Source organism: Maniola jurtina, chromosome 13 (assembly GCF_905333055.1).
Source record: "Maniola jurtina chromosome 13, ilManJurt1.1, whole genome shotgun sequence".
Lineage (NCBI taxonomy): Eukaryota > Metazoa > Arthropoda > Insecta > Lepidoptera > Nymphalidae > Maniola > Maniola jurtina.
In genome coordinates this window covers 4554967-4577806 of record NC_060041.1, presented here as the reverse complement: position 1 = coordinate 4577806, position 22840 = coordinate 4554967, and the positions used below count along the sequence as shown (strand labels likewise).

Below are 22840 nucleotides of genomic sequence, written 5' to 3'. Positions count from 1 at the left end.
GTGTTTCGGATAGTAAAATACTTAATAATATCATGTATTTCGGATACTGGATTGATTTTATATAATATACGTGGAAATGGCGAAGTACAAAATATAAAGGCTGATCCATATTTGCGCACAACGTGCATCATAACAACAAAATGTTGACGAGTCCACAAGTTTTTTAGGCATGTGCTTACTGCGATCATACCGAATAGTACGTGATATTGCAGGCTAAGGTAGTGCGTGCATGTTTAGAAGGTGCCTACTCACTCTTCTTTTCAGGTCCCAAAGCCAGAAGAGCATTCAATTCTAAGAGTGCGTAGTAGAAACGAGGCAGCGAATCGCTTCGTCCGACTCCGTGGCATTCTCTGAGAAGCTTTCTGCAATTTATTTTCCTTTTAAATCAGCTATCGATGAATAGACTCTGGAGATATGGTGCTGCAGGCAAATGATACGAGTCATCTTAGCATTCACAAAAGGAATGGCGAATGCAAAAGCACTCATGTTTCTTGTTAAATAGTTATATATAGCAGGAATAAGTGGCGAAGTGGTGGGGCAAATAACATCTGCCCCAAAAGACGTCACTTAATGATGACCACAACCACTCTAAGAGTGCCAAGAACAAAAACAAAGGTAAAGTGTAGATTATATTATCTACATCATGTTATGAGTGACTTGATATAATATTAGTAGTAAAATTGTGTTGACGACTTAGAAGTAAAAGCAGCAAAGAATTTTAATAACCATTCATGAACAAAAGGTTGTTAGAGCACTTCTCTGTTAATAGAACTTAGGAGGAATGTTGTGGCACTTTTATTAGAGCTCGACTGTACATCGTCAAAGGGGAAACACGAAGGAATTTTAAGGGCTTGGAATTATCAACATGGTAGGACTTGAAAGCCTGCTCACCTACAAGGCAAATTTTTAAACTTGGCATAAAAATGTACCAACGTTGAAAATAGTGTAAAACCACTAGAGTCTAGACACGAAAATTCTTTTTGTTCTGCTTTAAAGTTGCACAAATTAGGTAATTTATAAAGCATACTAGCTGATGCCCGCGACTTCGTTCGCGTGGATATAGGTTTTTAAAAATCCCGTGGGAACTCTTTGATTTTCCGGGATAAAAAGTAGCCTATGTACTAATCCATGGTATAATCTACTTCCATTCTAAATTTCAGCCAAATCCGTTCAGTAGTTTTTTGTGAAAGAGTCGACCAAGCTGTGGTTTGGCTGTGGTCTTGTCATTCGTTGCGTTGTTAATTTACTGAACTAAATCACTGTTATGCAATTTTGCTATGAATTTTTTGTGGAGTGTTTTTAATTATTCCTAGTTAGCCTTCAATTGCGATCTCATCTAATGGTAAGTGATAATGCAGTCTAAGGTGGAAGTGGACCAATTTGGAAGAGGTATGGTAGTTTTATTAAACCTATGCCCCTTTATCGGTTCATCTGTTTCGGAACTACGGTGCCACAGACACTGACACAAATAGTCAGACACATACGTCATACTTATAGCACCCCTCTTTTTGAGTCTGGGTTAACAAAGTACAGAAATCTTTTGTGTGTAGATTCATAATATTATTGTAACATTTTGTTTAAAAAAAGAGTAAGTACCTACCTATTGCCCAACTGCTGAGTTACTTGCCGGCTTTTCTCAGTAGAAGCTTCTTTCCTAATCGGTGATAGAGTCTTGGCCTATAATAAGTGGCCATACCATATTTTAACATGATAATATTATATGTACTTAAATAAATGGAGTTTTTTTTTTGATGAATTGTTTCTTTTTTTATTGGATGTTAGCCGATGCCCGCGACATCGTTCGTTTGGATCAAGGTTTTAAAATCCCGTGGAAATAAAAGAAAAACGTTATCACTTTTTGTATGAAAGTTTACAACTAGACGATCCTCTTAACCACTTTATTGCATACAATTAATTTATAAAAATAAAAACTATAAATAATAATTTAATATAATTGGAAACAACATTTTTTAAATACCTATTTTAGAAAAAAAAAAATATTCTTGCTCGTGTAAATATACCTATATATTAGTTTTCTTGTGATTTTCTCTATATTTCAAATAACAACAACAAGGTACTTATTTTGCTTTCTTAAAATATGAGATACTCATAACTTTTAACACAGACGAAATACTGTGCTGTGTGTGTGTAAAATATACTTAATACATCTTATACATCGATGCATCTTAATAACATCAATTTTAGGTAGGTACACACCTTACAACCTATAAGTCAAAAATAAAAGAGCTTTTTACAGTTAAAGCGTTTTTAATGTAGGTACCTATCTACTATAAACGATTGAAATTTACTCGTGAAAGCAAATATTAAAAGCAAGTGGACAGTTACTAAAATCTTATTACATTTATGTCTAAATAAACAGCGAAGTCGTATTGCCTAAAAATTATTTTGTAAATCCGGTTACTATTATTATTCAGCGTGCGCCATGCCCAGCAGTGAAAGTATAGCGGTTGACGAAGACGAAGCAGAAGAACTTTTTTTTTTAATCGACGGTCAGTTTTCTGAATGAACCTGGCATCCCCATGTATTGATCATTGAACTTGTCATCACGTCTATAGTTTTCATTGGTACAGGCGTTTTGCATCTCTTTAAGATATTTCATGAAATGTTCTGAATCCAGTGCTGCTTTTAAGTCACCTGAAAAATAAATTAGATTTAGGTCACATTTAGGTCATAGCTCGCTCGCTAGCCAATGAAAGCCTATGGGCAACTGAGAAAGCGGACCTCGTTGCGTTATTTCGAAAAGCACAACCCGGCAGCTTGGGCCGCCAGCTAAGTAACTCTGTGATCAACATGGAACAATAGCCAATGATCTCATTAGACATTTCTTTTTAATCCATTGAAGGTTTTGTACGAAAAATTATTTTGATACTAGAAAATGCCCGCGACTTCATCCGAGTGGATTTCGGTTTTAAAAGATCCCGTGGGAACTATTTGATTTTCCGGAATAATAAGTTGCCTATGTCAATTGCAGAGACGCAAGCTACCTCGGTTCCAAATTTCATGCAAATCGGTTAAGCGGATGGGTATTTAGGAATCCCGTAGGAACTCTTTGATTTTCCGGGATAAAAAGTAGCCTATGCCCATCTTCGGGATATAAGCTAACTCTGAACCTTTCGTCAAAGTCGGTTAAACTGTTGGGCCGTGAAAAGGTAGCAGACAGACAGACACACTTTCGCATTTATAATATTAACAGGGCTCTCTCCGTCACTCGTTTCATACAATCGTAGTTCCAATTTCATTTGAATATTAAGCAACCAAAGTCCATGAAATGCAGACATATTCTAGAAAAATGGTCGTAAAGCATTTAAGGATATCCTAGCGAGCTATGGTTCATAATTTTCTGTAAGGTTACTTACCACTAAGTTCATCCAATGATTTTTCTTGTCCACCGTAATCGCTGGGCAGAATTTCCTCAGGTAAGTATTTATACAAGGTGTCCAACTTGTTATGAACATGAATTCTTTCAGCCACTTTCTTGCTCAGCGCTGTTTTGAATAATTTAATAAAAGTATCTATCGCTTTCGATGTTGTTATAAAATGGATTCCTTTTACCCGCATTCCGTAACCTTCCTGGAAGAAAATGGAAAGTTGTTCTGTTTATTGATTCATTTAGCCCAACAAATTAGCCCTTGACTGCAACTTGATGGCAATTAGAAGCAGATATAAGAAAATACCCAACCTAACCGTGTTTTCATGAAATAAGTGTCTATGAATGTAATCAAGTGTAAATTAAAAAATTATAACACCCCCGACAAGTGAACGTTACAGTAACTAGAAAAGAGCTGATAACTTTCAAACGACTGAACCGATTTTCTTGGATTATAGCTAAAAACACTCACGATCGAGCCACCTTTCAAACAAAAAAAAACTTAATTAAAATCGGTTCATTAGTTTAGGAGCTACGATGCCACAGACAGATACACACGTAAAACTTGTAAAATCCCTCTTTTTGGGTCGGGGGTAAAAAACAATCAACAACAATCGACGCTTGAGAAAAAAAGTTATTATGTTTTAAGTTGCGATTAATTTATTAGTATGATAATATTGTTTATGTTTATAGTTAGTTACAATAACAACATCAAACTGTCCGTGAAGGGCGACCTGTACTTTGATTTTTAACATACAGGGTGTACCCAGAACGCTAGGAAAAACTTAGCGTTATTATTATACTACCTTAACACCATCTAATGTCGATAACCATTTGCCTTATCTTCTAGTTTTAGTGATTTAGTATTTTTTAAACCCGCATTGTATAGCGTGCAAAACTCGGGTCAATGTCCCACCTATGACGTGGTATTGACTTCGAGTGACCTATGTACGAAACGTTCGTTGACCACCAGCGTCAGTCAGATGTTTTATTTATTAATTAATATTCAGTGAACTTCAAAAAATACAGGGTTTAAAAAAAATCGTAGTTTTTTTATGATATCTTATCAGTAACCATACGATTTTTACGTAACATCCTGTATAGCTAAGTACTTAACAATAATAAATAATTAGCTAATTACTGTGCCTATAAAAAATTGGAGATAAACATTTTTATACTACCTATAGTTTTACCAAAGGTATTTTAAATCCATACTTACTAATATTATAAATGCGAAAGTGTGTCTGTCTGTCTGTCTGCTACGTTTTCACGGCTCAACCGCTGAACCGATTTTAATGAAATTTGGTACAGAGCTAGCTTACATCCCGGGGATGGACATAGGCTACTTTTTATCCCGGAAAAGCAAAGAGTTCCCACGGGATTTTAAATAAACCTAAATCCACGCAGACGGAGTCGCGGGCATCATCTAGTAATGTATTAGATGATACCCACTACTCTGCCCTCGTATATTTCGGTTTTTATAATCCTGTAGAAAGTCTTGTGTTTTCAAATAAAAATAAAGGATAAAAAATTAACTGTATGGAATTAAAAAAAATCAAAAGAAAAATAAAAGCGACTTCAAAAACCACAAAATTTTTTGAATTTTTTTTATTTCACAATTTTGAGTGGCTCCACTGTACTATAAATATGCTATACTCAGTTAAAACCCTACTCGCGAGCAATTTGCTCTTATCCATTGAGGAGTTCTGTTCTCCATCTCCGAAGATATTCATCAGATCTTCACCAAATTTATATGGGACTACCTGCACAGTATACCCTTTCAAACAAAAAAAAACCCAAATCGGTCCAGGGGTCTTTGAGTAATCGGGGAACATACATTAAAAAAAAGATTCCGATGAATTGAGAACCTCCTCCTTTTTTGGAAGTCGGTTAAAAATAAAAATAGAATAATCACAAACATAATCGTATTCATTTTATATGGGAAATGCATGAAAATTGATTACCTTCTATGTATTTAGGTCATGAGCAATCTTTATTAAACTTGTTCCACGACTAAACAAATTAACTGCACTAGGAATGTTTGCAAGGTTGTTTAGGTTAATAGCTTCAATACTCTTATCAATCAGGTGTTAAACCCCCCTTCCACCCTCTCCCTTCTCCTTGTGCTTGCAAAATATTAAGCTGGGACTAATAACAGGTATTATTATTATCTACCTCTATCTACGTACCCATTTTTTTAACCCCCGACCCAAAAAGAGGGGTGTTATAAGTTTGACGCGTGTATCTGTGTATCTGTCTGTGGCATCGTAGCTCCTAAACTAATGAACCGATTTTAATTTAATTTTTTTGTTTGAAAGACTGCTTGATCGAGAGTGTCCTTAGCTCGGTAAAATCGGTTCAGCCGTTTGAAAGTTATCCAGCTCTTTTCCAGTTAGTGCAACCTTCACTTGTCGGGGGTGTTATAAATTTTTCATTACACTTGTACTTTTTTGTTTGTGAAAGCACCTTAGCGCCAAATCTACTGAATGACGAAAAGCGCGGACCATTGCCAGTCTACAGCCATTATTCTAACACTAACCCAGTAATATAATATGACATTATTTGATTGATACTAACCATTATGATTGTTAAAGCTTGCTGCATGTCCACCACATTCATTCCTTTTATCATTTCGTAAATGTTTGTTTCTGTGTAATCGAATACCCCGACTATGCCATTACAGTAGTCATAAGCTTGTACGTACTCACAAATCTGAAAACCATATAAAACTATCATAGTTACTGTTTTAGGAAAACTGTTAAGACTGGCGTATTTATGACTCAAACAGCTATTATATATAGCAGAGACTAGAGAGAGTCATGCTTGATTTGAAGAGATCCATAGAAGCACCAGAGTAATCAATTACAGTAGTTAAAGTTACACACACAAACAACTTTACATGCAAACTTTAATAGCCTTTGCATATAATTGTTTTTGGTTTATAGTTTCTTGGAATGTCTTGGTTTCTTTTTGTTTTGTGTGCAATAAAATCTTCTATCTTTCTAAGGTGGCAATGGACAAGGCACATAATTTCAAGAACCGATAGACATTCGAGTACCAAGGTGTTCGAATAGTCACCCTGCATTGAAAAGTGGTGAGATAGCCCAGTGGTTAAAACATCGACATCCAATTCGGGGCTCCGGGATGGGATCCCGAGCACGCAACTTTAATATTTATGAGTTTCTGCGTATTATGAATTAATTAATTCATTTGTTTAAAAGAAAACATTGTGAGGAAACCTGCGTGCCTGAGGATTCTTCATAATATTTTCAAAGGTGTGTGAAGTCTGCTAATCTGCACTTACGAAGAATGAGTGGTATATGACCTAAGTCCTTCTCATTTTGAAAGGAGACTTGTACTCATTAGTAGACCGAGATGGGTTGAGATGATGATGTCTGAAGCAATGAAGCGACTCGCTTGAGTTGGTGGGGACGAGATAAGATATAATATGTTCTGAACCATCCTTGCAAGAGACTGTAATCCAACAGTCGGTTGAAATGACAACGACGATGACAGAGAATCACTACTAGTTTCAAACCCTTTCGGGGTTCATATTCTCGAACTGACTTGGTTCTGATTTGGTTCAGAACCAAATCCCAACCCAGAAGTGTGACTCCAACATGAACATGCAATTCGCGGTGTTTCATACAGTTCCGTTCTCGCGTTTTGTTTTATTTTTGGCTGAAGGTCGCGTTTTTGTCGAAGATTGCATTTCTACTGAAGCGGAGCGGAGACATGACATGAGGATATTTTCTAATAAATCAACAAATCAATAAAATCACATCATCTCTCGAACTTCTGATTGATCGAAACGCAGCCAAAGGCGTACCTTTTGCACTATCGGAACAGCTTACCATGATAAGGTATCTGTAGAAATCCATGAACCCTGCATCAAATTTTTTGCCTACATTTTTCGCCACTAGCACCCTGTAATGGTCTTGAGTCATTTTCGGTGCTAGAGTGATAATCCTGTAAAAGAAAGTTTCGATGATCCATAAAACAATACAACTCACAGAAAACCTAATATAACCCTAAGAGTGCTTCAGTATACCTCCTTAGATCAAAACAGATCCGTCTCCAAAAGTGGCCCTTTCAGATAGGTATGGCTCATCATGCATATACTTATATCGCTCACCTAGGCAGCAAGCAGCACAGCCCAAACCTTCATAATTAAACTTTATTCTCACAATAATGCCATCAAAGTTTGTTAACCATTTTTAGGGTTCCGTACCTCAAAAGGAAAAACGGAACCCTTATAGGATCACTTTGCTGTCTGTCTGTCGGTCTGTCTGTCTGTCTGTCCATCCGTCCGTCCGTCATGTCTGTCAAGAAAACCTATACGTAAAATATACCTATACGAATGTCGACTTCCCGTCGACCTAGAATCATGTTTGGCAGGTAGGTAGGTCTTATAGCACAGGTAAAGGAATAAATCCGAAAACCGCGAATTTGTGGCTACATCATTAAAAAAAATTAAAATGTGTTCAATTTTCAAAGTAAGATAACTATACCAAGTGGGGTATCATATGAAAGGGCTTTACTTGTACATTCTAAAACAGATTTTTGTTTATTTTTAAGCATAATATAGTTTTTGATTTATCGTGCAAAATGTCGGGAAAATTAGTCGGTGCGCGAGTCTAACTCGCACTTGGCCGGTTTTTGAGCTTACCGAACTTTGATGCTCTCTAGTCTTACACTATTGAAGTGTCAATTTATAGTCGGTAGATGATTACTTACACCTTGTAATTCAGATAGTAAGAACCTCTGTAACATCAAGATTAAGGAGTTGGAACCTCGTTTTACGTCACAATACACTATTGTAATGAAGTTAGTGTGCGAATACCCGTATGTCTGTCTCAATTCAATATACCTAAGTCATTAAAAATTCGTCACAAGGTTTGAATTTTATAGTAGCTATGCTTACCTATATTTAAAATTCAAGCTAAACAAAGCTATCTGATATCATAAGTACCTAATTAAAACAAAAATTTAATACATAATAACAATAAACGAAAAATTTACTTACAATTCATTTATAAGTGTTATTTTCGACAAATCTTTTAAAGGTTCAAAAAACCGAGGCAGTAGAGTCCGGTAGGTAGCTATTTTGTCTAATTTCACTTTCGCTCTTTCCACTGATCCTTTGCTGATGATGATTACCCTTTCTAAATAGCCTTTAGCTAAAAACGTACTCAGAATTAGATGTTGTGTTAATAAAAAACTAATAGGCGATTTTACGAGATACCTAAAACCGATTTTCTTGGATTATAGCTAAGAACACTCCCGATCAAGCCATCTTTCAAACAAAAAAAAACTAAATTAAAATCGGTTTATTATTTTAGGAGCTACGATGCCACAGACAGATACACAGATACACACGTCAAACTTATAACACCCCTCTTTTTGGGTCGGGGGTTAAAAATATTGTATCTGTAGGTAGTTTAGAAATTCTCATAATAAAGCAGTCACTATCGAGCAACTGGTCGTTTTTACTACATTACCTAAATATAATAGGTACTTAATGCATTTAATTAATTAGCTATGTATCTTTTTATTTCAAGCACATCAAATTTTTGCATCATCTGAGGATTTTGTAATTGACTCTACATACTAATATTATAAATGCGAAAGTCTGTCTATCTGTCTGCTACCTTTTCACGGCCCAACTGTTTAACCGATTCTGAGGAAAGGTACAGGATTAGCTTATATCCCGGGGACGGACATAGGCTACTTTTTATCCCGGAAATCAAAGAGTTCTCACGGGATTCCTAAAACCCATCCGCTTAACCGATTTGTATGAAACTTGGTACCTACCGAGGTAGCTTGCGTCCCTGTAATTGTCATAGGCATTTTTTCCCGGAAAATCAAACGGCTCCCACGGGAACTTTAAAAATCTAAAACCACGCGGATGACGTCGCGGGCATCCTCTAGTTCTAAATATATCTATCTCTGCCGTGTATTTAAATTCAAATTCAAAATATTTTTATTCAATTAGAATTTTACAAGTACTTTTGAATCGTCAAGAGCATCTACCACTGGTTCGGAATGCCTTTCCTACCGATTTCCAATAGTTACTTAGGAGTTTAGGACGCTAAACATGCTAGTTAATTAATAGTAGGTAAGTACATAGTAATTATTTCACTCAAGATGATTAAAAATAATTGTTTCCTCATAGTTAGGGCGTTGGATTAGTTATGATTGATGGTTAGTCAAGTTTACTTAAACACATAAGTAGGTAAGTATATAGTTTTATTGCAACTAGATTTTTTAGCCTGGAAGCGAACACTTTTGTAATAAGTTTTACTAGATTGTTATAATTTTACTAGTGTAGTTTAAATATTAGTCAGTGTTATTTTAGTTATAATAACTGATAAGCTTTGCTAAATTATTATATTCTCTGTGTTTTTATTCTGTAAAATTTGCAATAAAGTGGTTTAGAATCGAAATCTATTTTATTTGTGATCTAAACTTTAGATCACAAATAAAACAAACCAATCACATTTAAGTATATTTGGGAGTAGCACCATGTCAGAACATACTGTTTTCATGAAAAAACTCTTGTACATTACTCGTTACAATAAATAGATAGATAGGGCCTCCAATGTAAAACCGGACGTGTCAACTAGGTAGGTACTGTTTGTTACATACTTCTTAATAGGTGTCTAATATATTTACTTAAGAGGGCTCTCTCCGTCACTCGTTTCATACAATCGTAGTTCCAATTTCATTTGAATATTAAGCAACCAAAGTCCATGAAATTTTGCAGACATTTTCTAGAAACTAATATCTATGTCTGTGGTTTTCCAGATTTCTGTTAAAATATTCGGTTTCAAAGTTACACGGTCTTTAAAATTTTCATACAAATCTTTCAGCCCCTGTAATTTTAAAACTACATATTTTTAGAAAAATCTAAAACACCACAGACACAGATATTAGTTTCTAGAATATGTCTGCATTTCATGGACTTTGGTTGCTTAATATTCAAATGAAATTGGAACTACGATTGTATGAAACGAGTGGAAACGAGTTACGGAGAGAGCCCTGTTAATTAGGTAATAATAATTGTCGTGTAATTGTCACGCTAATTTTATTTAAAAGTAAAATAAACCCGCTTTTGTCTTAATCACCTATTAGCCTTAATTACAAAAATCATTAGAACCAACGTCTACTATTTGAAAGTACTAGTTAGATATTTACCACAATATTGACATTTTAACAGGGCTCTCTCCGTCACTCGTTTCTACTCGTTTCATACAATCGTAGTTCCAATTTCATTTGAATGTTAAGCAACCAAAGTCCATGAAATTTTGCAGACATATTCTAGAAACTAATATCTGTGTCTGTGGTGTTTTAGATTTTTCTAAAAATATGTAGTTTTAAAATTACAGGGGCTCAAAGATTTGTATGAAAATTTTAAGACCGCGTTACTTTGAAACCGAATATTTTAACAGAAATCTGGAAAACCACAGACATAGATATTAGTTTCTAGAATATATGTGCAAAATTTCATGGATTTGGTTGCTTAGTATTCAAATGAAATTGGAACTACGATTGTATGAAACGAGTGGAAACGAGTGACGGAGAGAGCCCTCTTAATAGTTCTAATGAGTTTCTAAGGGATTTTGTGAATTGGTGATACTAAAAAGAATACCCGGCTGAGTTTATTGTGGGCTCTTCTCAGACTTCGGCGCATTTGGAACCCTTGTACATACTTAACTTTAGTTTTAAGTTACCGTAATTATCACCATTAATTACATCATTATCTTACTTTAACAATTGACAGTCAAAGAGTGTACAATGGTATCCAATTCGAATAAATGATTTGACTTTAACTTTTTACGTTTAAGATAGTTTTAGTGGTTGCATAATTATGGTATGTGTATCATTTGCATTATTAGTATGATATAATAACGTTACTATCCATTAAATTGCAAAGGTGTTATTTTTTTTGGGGTAAGCCCGCACTGCGAAATTTCACTGGGTGTTTTTTTTTCGCAGAATTCAGTGACTCGTGGAAATGTATGATGCCACACACGCACTCGCGAAAAAAATACGCACGACCGATTCTATACAATTTCCACGGACACTCGATGGGTAGTTTCCTACTGTTTTATGGACGAAGCGATTTTAAAAGTTATTGAAGAAATAAAGATACTGTAAATGAAAATACCTACTGAAATATCTAATAAAGTATGTCATAATTTTTTGCAAATGTAAGATTTATAATTCTTTGAATGAGGTCGGTTTTTTCTTTGACGTTGCTGCATTTTCGATCCACGTCTTTTTAACGATAATTGTAGAGACAGTAATCCGTATCCCCATGATTTTGGTAGAAAAAATATTTACCTATACACGGGTATTTTGTCATGGCGAAGGTCAAAAAATCTGTGGGCGTAACTACGCATTTTTCGTCTAATGAGAGTAATAATTAAGTTAATATTAGATTAATAATATAATAATAAGTAATAATAAATTAATTATTATAACAAACAAAGAATAATTAGATAGTAGAAAAACAGGCAACCGAACAAAAGGCGATCGAATACCTAAATTTACGAACTGACCTAATACAACCCGGAAGAACCAAAAGCTAAAAGTTAAATGGTCTAAAACTAAAAATAAAACAGTAGGAAGTTAGATGTACTTACAATAATTTTTCCTAACAATATGGTCCTGTTTGTTTAGCCAATCCAGTAAAATTGAGATGGCCTGCTCCAATCTCTCTGGTTTATCCAACTCATACTGTTTTCTAAGGAATTCCAACGTGTCCGAGTTATACTCTAGTATCTGGTTCTTAGGTATAGCTTCCATTATCGCCGTGGACAAGCGCATTGAACGCACCGCCGCTGATTTAACTAACAGATATATACTGAGACATGAACTTTATATATTTTATCGTGTTGCGAAGGTAAGTACCTAAGTAAGGCTGTACGAGAGTTGGCAGTAAATTTTGAAGAGTTGCTTGATAAAAGACGAGAGCATTTTAGTCACACTAACATTATTAAGGCGAAAGTTTGTGTGTATGTGTGTAAGTTTGTTACTCTACCACGCAAAACTGCTGGACGGAATTGGCTGAGAATGGAAATAGATTATACTCTGGATTAATACATAGGCTGCTTTTTATCCCGGAAAGTTAAAGAGTTCCTACGGGATGTTTAAAAAACCTATATTCAGGCGAACGAAGTTGCGGGTATCAGCTAGTAGGTAATCTTATAAAACAAAAGCTCAATCCGCTTTTGTCTGTGGAATGGCATCTAATCTTATATATAAAAATTAATGTTTGTATGTTTGTGTTCTATAGGCGGCTAAACCGCTGATCAGATTGTTATGAAACTTTGGTAGGGTGTTCTGAGGGCGCCCGAGATGGTTCCTGCATCAAAAAAACTATTTATATATATATATGAATTTAAAAAAAAATGTTTGTTTACGGCATTGCAACGCATGCCGGGTACAGCTAGTGTAGGATAAATACCTGGATTTAGGCAGGATAGGTCACCGGTGGTTTGGAGTCTTCCCTTTCTCGTATTCCGTGGATAGTTTCTTCGAAGCACAGATTCGCAGAACACTTCACTTAATTTTAAAGTTTATGTGGTTTTAACTTATGTACTTAGCGTAGCGTTTTTTACAGTTTAATAGCGGGTTTTTGCGTGATTAATTTAGCGTTATATGAGTTTTTTACACAAGCGGCGCGTGGCGTTTTTATAGCGGGCGTCACGCAGTTAGCGGGTTTCAGACTCGACGTGCGTAAACGCAGGTCCAAAGGTAACTGACAGGAGCGGGGTGTGAGAGCGGATAATAGGATGGAATTTTATGTGTGCGTGAGTGTTTGTATGTGTGTATGTATGATAGCGTAATTAAATATATAATAATAACTTAAGTAACTAGAGGGCGCTTACAACTTCCCCCGCCTAGAGGTAATCCTCTAAACAGAATGAATTGCAAGAGAGAGATAAAAATTATAGCGTTTAAAGCGTTTAAATAGAGTTAATAGCGTTAATAGCAGCCTATTGAGAAGGTAGAGGGCATATCCGAACTACAGGTCTGATGTAGCTTCCGGAACGCGTTCTAACTTTGACTGCTCGAATTATACTGTCTTTCCCTGAATAGAGTTCTTCTATAACTCCTAGAGGCCAGCAAAGAGGATGAACGTTGGAGTCTTTGATTACAACAACAGCTCCAAGACTCACAGGGTTGGATGGAGTATTCCACTTTTGTCTGTGTTGTAAAGAAGTCAAATATTCTTGGCTCCAGCGTTTCCAGAAAGAACAAGTAATTTTAGTTAACAATTGATAGCGGGATAAGCGGCTGTCGGGAATATCCGTTAAATCCTCGACAGGTAAATATTTTGCGGGAGTGAGATTGAGAAAATGATTGGGCGTAAGTGCGGAAAGATCTGACGGATCAGAGCTTAAAATACATAATGGTCTACTATTTAATAAGTTTTCGATTTGAATTATAATTGTATTTAATTCTTCATAAGTAAGGATTTGTGTCCCTACTACCTTGTATAAATGCGTTTTTACACAGCGAACGTTAATTTCGCTAAGACCATTAAAATGCGGGCCGTAAGGCGGGCTATGTTTAAATTGAATACGATGTTCTGCGAGGCGATTTTCAATGAAATTTTTATGAGCATTGGACTGTATGAGAGTGTAAAGTTCATCTAATTTGCGTTTAGCTCCAAAAAATGTAGTAGCTCCATCGCTGTATATTAGACTTACAGGGCCTTTGCGTGCGCTTAGTCTTAAAAAAGCTGCAAGAAATAAGTCAGAACTAAGATCTGAGACTAATTCTAGGTGTACTGCCTTGGTAGTCATGCATGTAAATATGCAGACGTACGCTTTATGACTTTTAATACCTCGGCGGCGAATGTGAGTTACAAAGAAAGGTCCCATGTAGTCCACAGCGGTGTGAACGAAGGCTTTAACTTGCGCTACTCTAAAAGCGGGTAACTCTCCCATTTGTGGAAAAGTAGATTGAGGGTTGGTGCGAAAACAAATATTGCATTTGTGTACACGTTGTCGAACCAAGTTTCTGGCAGCAATGATCCAGAACTTCTGTCTGAGTAAAGCGAGTAATAACGCGGGTCCTGTATGCAAATTAGTGATATGATAATAATCAACTATTAGTTGAGTGATGCGGTCTTTAGAAGGTAAGATTATTGGATGTTTTTGACCAAAATTTAATTGCGAATTGCTTAAACGACCACCAACTCTGATGATGTCGTCTGCGAGAAATGGGTTAAGTTTTAAGATCGATTTCGAGCAAGGTTTATTATTTTTGAGAGCGTGAATATCTTGAGAAAAATGTTTATTTTGAACATAGCGAATTATATAAGTTTCTGCAAAATCTAGATCTGAAACTGTAATAGAACCGCGTGATTTTAAGCGTTTGGAGAATCTTAACATGTAAACAATGGTGCGCAATAATTTAGACCAGCTAGAAGAGCGTTCGGCTAAAATATCAATCGGATGTTGAGTGTCGGAAACAGAAGTTTCAACTGCTAGAACAGTAATTTTTGCTTCTTCAAAATTTTCATTATGAGCGTTTACTTGAAAAGGCGTTATAGGCCATCGCGATATAGGATGCGTTGTCCACTGAGGAGCGTTAAACCAAAGTTTGCGTTCTAATAATTCTTTCGGCGTGACTGGACGAGATATAATGTCCGCAGGATTTTCGCGTCCTTTTATATGATACCAATGTTCAGCAGATAACTTTGAATTAATTTCGGTAATCCTATTGGCAACGAATGTATGGTATTTATATGCGGGAGAATGGAGCCATGAAAGGGCTACTGTTGCGTCAGAAAATGCGTAAATATTATTTATTTTGCAGCGCTTACTAAGAGTTTCACGTATCAAATCAATTAAACTGGCTAATAGAAGAGATGCGCAAAGCTCGAGTCGAGCGAGTGATGTTTTCTTAAGCGGTGCGACTCTAGATTTTGAAGCGAGCAAATGAATAGATCCAGAAGAATGTTCATCTGAACTTACGCGTATGTAAACGGCGGCTCCATAGCATTTTTCACTAGCGTCAGAAAAACCTATGAGCGTTACATGAGATTCAGAGTTCATACCTACGTAGCGTGGAATTTTGATTTGTTCTAAATGTGGTAATTCATTACAAAATTGTTCAAACTGTTGAGCGATTGAGCTGGGTACTGGAGTATCCCAGTCGAGATTTAGTTTCCAACATTCTTGGACGAGAAGTTTCATAAAAGCGGTAACAGGACCTATTAGACCGATTGGATCGAACAGGCGCGCGGTAATCGAAAGAATTAAGCGTTTTGTATAATCGCGTGGACTTTCCTTAGCGTTGATTTTAAAAGTAAAAGTATCGAGTTTAGGATGCCACTGCATTCCTACTATTTTTGTAACGTCTTGAGCATCTGAATCAAAATTAATTGCGTGCGGATTTTTATGAGAGCTAGGAACTTCATTTAGAAATTTAGTGTCATTGGAGATCCATTTGGTTAAATTGAAACCACCTGAGTTGAACATATCGACCATTTCATGATAAGTTTCTTTGGCTTTCTCAAAACCATCGATTGAGTTTATGTAATCGTCCATGTACATGTGATGAGTAGCTTCATTAGCTGCGAGCGGGTACCTGTCAATGCTGTCTTCAGCTAGCTGACGCACGACTCTCATAGCGAGATAAGGTGAACTAGATACTCCAAATGATACTACGGTGAAGTTATAAGTGTCAATAGATTGCTCAGTGTCAAATCTAAAAAGAATTCTTTGAAAAGCGTGATGCGCGGGCGTTAAATTTAATTGAAAATAATGTTTTTCAATATCTGCGGTTACTGCGATTGAGAATAAGCGTAAATTTATTAAGAGTTCAAATATGTTATTTTGTAAGTTAGGACCTACATATAATAAATCGTTAAGCGATTTTCCGGAGGTAGTTCGACTTGAAGCGTTTAGAACGATACGAGTTTTCGAAGTCTGCTTATCAGGGCGATAAACAGCTCTGTGCGGAATATAATAACAATTTATATCGCGTGAAGGGTTGTCTACTTTCGTAAGATAACCTTTGTCTATGTATGACTGAATGGTTGCGTTATAATCTTTACGAAGAGCGGGATTAGCGTTTAATTTCTTCTCTAATTGAAGAAAGCGGAGTTTGGCGATCGAGTATGAGTCACCGAGTTTAGCGGGATCATCTTTAAAGGGTAAGTGAACAGTATATCGGCCTGTTTCATCGCGTGAGTAAGTATCTTTAAAGATGCGTTCACATGCTTCATCATCAGGGCTTATGTGAATTTTATTAGGTACATTTTCTAATGACCAAAAGCGTTCAGTAATTTCATCAAGTGACGGAGAGTCTGTGTGACATAAAAAAGTTTTAAAATCGTTTGAGCGGTGAGTCGAGTTGTGAGCTGCGCAGTCTGCTCTCCCCATCAGTATGTAGCCTAGCGTGCTTTGAACCGCGACTACAGACGAACGAGGCGAGACCACTCTGTCACACCCAAGCAAGAAGGGGAACAGTTCATTACCGATTAGGCAATCGATCGGCCCTGGAGTATGATAATCGTCGTCAGCCAATGGCAATGCGTGTAAATGAGTTAACTGGGAAACATCGATACGAGCGTTTGGTAAGTGGTCGGTAATTGTGTCTATCACCCTAGCGGTAATAGTATAAGAACAGCGTGAGTCAAAGCGAGAGTAAATTTTAAATGTTACGAATCCCAGGGATGTGCTTTCTGTTTGACCAATGCCTTTTACAACTGACGGAGCGAATTTAATTTTCATATTTAAGCGTTGGCAACATTCTTTTGAAATAAAATTAGTCATTGAACCTGTATCTAAAAATAAACGGATAGCGTATTGCGTATTGTTACTACATACATTTACTTTCGCGGTAGGTAAAAGTACAGTTGTATCTTTTGAATAATTGCGTGAAGAGGTAGTCACCGAAAGTGCTAATTCTGTAGGATTAGTTGGCGGAGCGTGAGGTGCGGGAGGTGGTGCTGTAATCTTTGGCAAATCACTAGATTTATCATTCTGCGGTGGCATCTGAATCGGAGTGTTACTGTTGTTAGCACCATAGCGGTTCAGTGAGTAAGCGGTTGCATGTGACTGTGAGGTCCCGGGTTCATACCTAGGCTTAGAAAAAGAGCTACATAACAGACTGTGATGTGAGCTAGATGCACAATTCCCACATCGACCTTGGCTCTTACAGCGGAATTTTAAATGAAATCCTAGACAGAACTCACAAAATCTATTTTTTCTCACTATGTCTAGCTTAGTTTTAGCGTCTTGGTTTTTAAAAACCTCACACTTGTAAAGCGGATGAGCGTCTTGATTTTTACAGATTAAGCACTTACGTTGAGTATTTTGAGAATTTAAATTATAATTATTGTTGTTGCTGACTGTACTAGTATAAGTCTGAGTTTGCGATTTAGGTTTATATGAATTAGGTTTTTTATTTGGAGTTTGAGTGTTAACTTGAGCGGCGCGTAAAGTTTGTATTTTTAATTGTTCTTTTAAAAAGTTATTTAAATCGGAAAAGGTAGGTATTTTAATGTGTTTGTGATTTTGTTCAAATAATGAGACAACATCTTTACTTAACTTTGAGAGTGCAATGTGTGTAATCATAAAGTCTGATAAGTCTGGTATTTCTAGGCGTTGCAGTGCCGCTTGCGCGGAGCAAAATTGATCAACAAAAGATTCGAGCGGTTGATTTTGTTTGCAATTTAAAATCGTATCTATGTATTGAGTAGCTTGCACTCTAGTATCTTGATATTTCTCTAATAATGCGTTCCATATAATAAGATAATTCTCAGAGGTGGGTGGTATGCCAGAACAAACCAAAAGCGCCTTATCAGTTAAGCAACTAACTAAGTATTGGACTTTCTGTACATCCGTGAGTCTATTGTTGTTATGTATTAAGTTCAAAAAGTTTTCGTAAAAGACAGTCCATTTTGACGGACAGCCATCAAATGTTTTTAAATTCAGTGGAGGTAATTTTTTATTTAACAAACTGTATTGGTTGTCAAACTGTGACACAGCGGATTCACTTTTAATTTCATTTAGAGTATATTGAATTTGACAGTATAATGTGTCAAATGCGCCTAGCGGGGCATAGTTCGGCGTATAAAGAGGGTCATGTTTCAAATAGGCTGAAATTAAATCGTCTATGACTATCGCAAAATCTTGACGTAATTTTTCTAAACTTTGAACGCGAGACAAGAAATTCGTTCTGTTCACAGAATCACTCACCTTCAGACTTAAATCATATATTTGTTGAATTGATAAAAACAAGAATTCTTTCTTAGCCTCTAATCTAACAATAGTTTCGTTAGATTTCGACATTCTGATTTCTGATATGCGATAATAAACGTTATTTCAAGCGAATAAGACTCAATACAGGCGAATAATTATTTCGATATAATTTTTATAATGAGTTAGTTGTAGGTAGATATAAAAAGTTTTAATCTTTAAATATTGAAAAATATACATAAATAATTATATATAATGCGTTAATATAATGTAATGCGTGGATCTAAACAAAAATATGCGTAATTATACAAGATTTTTGTATATTTTTGTTAGCGGCGGTACCTATGTTCCGAACGTAATTCTATTGCAATGAATATTGAAATATACAATAAATAGCGTGTTTAGTGTTGAATTGTATATGAATACGATTCTAGGAAGAGAAATAGGATACGGTGCGATAGGACCAGAGAAATTGTAGGATAAATACCTGGATTTAGGCAGGATAGGTCACCGGTGGTTTGGAGTCTTCCCTTTCTCGTATTCCGTGGATAGTTTCTTCGAAGCACAGATTCGCAGAACACTTCACTTAATTTTAAAGTTTATGTGGTTTTAACTTATGTACTTAGCGTAGCGTTTTTTACAGTTTAATAGCGGGTTTTTGCGTGATTAATTTAGCGTTATATGAGTTTTTTACACAAGCGGCGCGTGGCGTTTTTATAGCGGGCGTCACGCAGTTAGCGGGTTTCAGACTCGACGTGCGTAAACGCAGGTCCAAAGGTAACTGACAGGAGCGGGGTGTGAGAGCGGGTAATAGGATGGAATTTTATGTGTGCGTGAGTGTTTGTATGTGTGTATGTATGATAGCGTAATTAAATATATAATAATAACTTAAGTAACTAGAGGGCGCTTACAGCTAGTATGTTATAAATTTTTGAATTAATCGTGGATGTCAAAGCACTTTTCAATACCAACTCAGCATTCACAATTACTTTTGTAGAAACCTATCCCATGTAAAGATTATTTAAATATTATGTTAATAATATTTTAATAACAAGCACAGGCGGTTTTGTCAGGACCATGTAGATAGCGGACGAGTTTAAGGTTGTTTTCGTAAACCTACTTTGATAAAAAAGTTCAAAACCTCAAAACCTGTTTTTAACCACATATTGAATGTAAGGTTATTTTCTAAAAATTGCTTTGAGTTGTCAAAAATAATATAAAATTATTAATTTACCTAATGCAGGTAGTTTGATAAAATCGATATTTGGCTCATTCGATGTCATACAATCTGTTGCTAGGAGGCCAACAAGATTGAACTTGCATAAATACGGGTGTTTCGAAGGTTTAAGTTTAGTCTCCTTCGGAGATTCGGAGCGATATCGCATATTTTCGGTATTTGGGTTGTGAACTGAATACTTAGATGTTGTGATAGCAATCACGCTCTAATTAAATAGTTTATTTTGGCATTCGTTTGTTTAGATTAAAACTCTCGGATAACCTGTACACATTGAACTTGTGTTTTTTGTGTTGGTTTTGGGAGAACATTCCAATAATTCGATAAAAATATTAAAATAATACCTGCTTTTCTGAGTGACGCCAATATGAATATACTGTGTCTATTTTTTTGTACTTTCATAGGTCACAGCCTGCACGGAGGCATCGGACACAAGGTAACAGGCCCAGAACCTTTCGTACCCATACTCTTCAGTGAATATAAAAATTGGTTGCATGAACTAACACTTGAAGAGCATTCCCAATTATGGGCAGCCATACCAGACTGCAGGCAACCCATAGAGGCTTTCCCTAACATAGACCAACGACAAACTAACAAACTACTTACTCCGCCTGGACAGAGGTTTTAGGAAGGTGGTGGGACTTTGTGCATGCACAACAAACGGAAACGTTAAAATGCGGAAACCAGCCCAGAGAAAAGAAAGAAAGGAAGACATATCCAGAGAAAAGAAAGAAAGGAAGACGTATTTTCAAACGAACACAGTATTATTGAATCGGTTCAGCTTTGACGGAGTTATGGGGCAACATCGCTACAAAAAAGAGGGCGCATTGATAAGCTACTCCTTCATTGAAGTCGGTTAAAAATCAATGATAAGGTCTAGGTCGGAGTTGATAGCCTAGAAGATGGCTTTTCACTTTTACCTTGAAGATATTTAAGTTATACTTGTCAGAAAACACGGACGTCGCGTCGGAAGGATTCTTTCTCAATTCATTCGAAAAATACTTGTACTGAAGTTTTAAATTGGCAACAGAGTCAGTCTTTAAACGAGCCAGTTTTTAGGGTTCCACACTCAAAGAATGCCAACGGAACCCTATTACTACCTAAGCCTCCGCTGTCCATCCATCCGTCTGTGCGTCCGCCCGTCCATCTATCTGCCAGCGGGCTGCATCTCATGAGCCGTAATAGGCAGAGAGTTGAAATTTTCACATAAGTAGTATGTATTTCTATTGCCGCTAAAATGAAATGAAATAGTTTGTTCTTATTAATATAATTATTTAACTTATTATTATTATTAGTTAATTTATGAATAGTTTGAATATGGGATGACAAGGTGTTTACAACTAGGTGTTACACACTAGGTATACCAAATACTTCATAAAAATTTCAAAATGGCCGCCATGCAAATTAAAAATAAATAAAAAGTATTATATCTTGTAGGATGCTACAGAACCCTTTTTTATTTTTCAACCTGGGAAATCCATCCCAAAATCGATCCCGCGCACGTCGCCTGCATCCTGTCCTTCGCATTCATCCACTGTGCCCTTCGTTAGTCTGAGGGGCACGCAGGAAAAACCTCCCCCCTCCCACTGCTAGGTCATTAGCCGTGGCCATGGGTAACAATATCCCTGGAGAGAAATTATTAACTATGTTACCGGGGCACTCTCGAATATTGCTCTTCCCCTCGGGCGTATCCAAAAGGTACCAGCAGCACCCGGACACACTAGGAGGTTTCTTGGCTGAACGGATTTATATCACGGAACCTTTCATGTGCGAGTCTGACTTCACTTAACCAGTTTTTAAAATGTAACCTTTCTTCAGGTAGGTCAAACGAAGGATGGATATAATTTATTTTTAAACTGAATAAGATTATGTGCTTAATAAATGATGCCCGCGCAACTGTGACCGCGTGGATTAAGGTCTTTAAAAATCGCGAAGGGTTTTTTGATTTTCATTTAGCAAATCGATTGTGGCAATGTGCAAACCAAAGAATTTTCAAAATCGGTTCAGTAACTCCAGAGTAATCTCTGGAATCACTTGGCCGAGTTTCTTGTTGGTTCTTCTCGGTAGAAACGGCATTCCGAACCAGCGGTAAATTATTTTGACGATTCAAAAGCACTTGTAAAAGTTTATTTGAATAAAATTCTATTCTATTCTAGCCACCCCATTTCGTGGTACAGGCTACTTGTTATCCCAGAGAAGCAAAGAGTTCCTACGGGACTCTTAAGAATCTATCCGTTAAACCGATTTATATGAAATTTGGTACAGAAGTAGGTTGCGTCCCAGAAATAGATGTACGCAACTTTTATCCCGGAATAGCGAAGTTCCCACGGGATTTTTAAAAACCTAAATCCACGCGGACGAAGTCGCGGGCATCATTCTAGTATTTGATAAAAGATAAACAGGCGACATTGCGTCGGTGCTTTAAGCTGAGCAATTCCGCCTGCGTAAGTGATTGACTGCCAATTATATTCTTCGGGCGCGGCGAACTATCGAGTTGAATGCATCGAGTGTCGAGATTCTTCGAGAACAGTTCAACGAGCCCTCAAGCCTGAGGGATGAGTTCCTGTGACTACCTTCCTGAGATCAAAGGTTACCTGACAGACAAAAAGTAACATAGCCAGAGAAATCTAGTACTTACTCACCTTAAGGGCGCATTACATTAGGTCGGTGGCCAAAGACAACCAATTTTTAACGGTTAAAATTGGGCGACAAATTCGGCCAACCAACCTAATGTAAATGCGTCCTAATTACTAGGTATAGTCCGGTCCAAATAAAATAACAACACTACTTCAACCACTTTAATGCATGCACCTACTTGTACCTCTATCAAAATAAAATACACGTAAGTATAATTAATAATGTAGACAGCTGCCCCACGTTGGGCGCCAGAATTATAAGAAAGCTGGTGAAAAGTTCCACGTTGTCGACGGGTCGGGATTCAGCCGAAGCAATTCAAACAGCAACGTTGCGTGAAGACAATGAATTTATTCT

The 22840-nt window shown here is 36.6% G+C and overlaps 1 protein-coding gene across 1 annotated transcript; it reads right to left on the bottom strand.

The window, feature by feature from the left end:
• Window positions 1–2214: 2214 nt before the first annotated feature.
• LOC123870774 (retinaldehyde-binding protein 1-like) lies at window positions 2215–12239 on the bottom strand. The gene is made up of 6 exons (XM_045914182.1): window positions 12037–12239; window positions 8415–8568; window positions 7243–7357; window positions 5966–6100; window positions 3378–3591; window positions 2215–2655 (listed from the first exon to the last, which is right to left on the bottom strand). The coding sequence occupies exons 1-6, from the start codon at window positions 12218–12220 to the stop codon at window positions 2501–2503; spliced, it is 957 nt and encodes a 318-aa protein (XP_045770138.1). The 5' UTR covers window positions 12221–12239; the 3' UTR covers window positions 2215–2500.
• Window positions 12240–22840: the final 10601 nt, after the last annotated feature.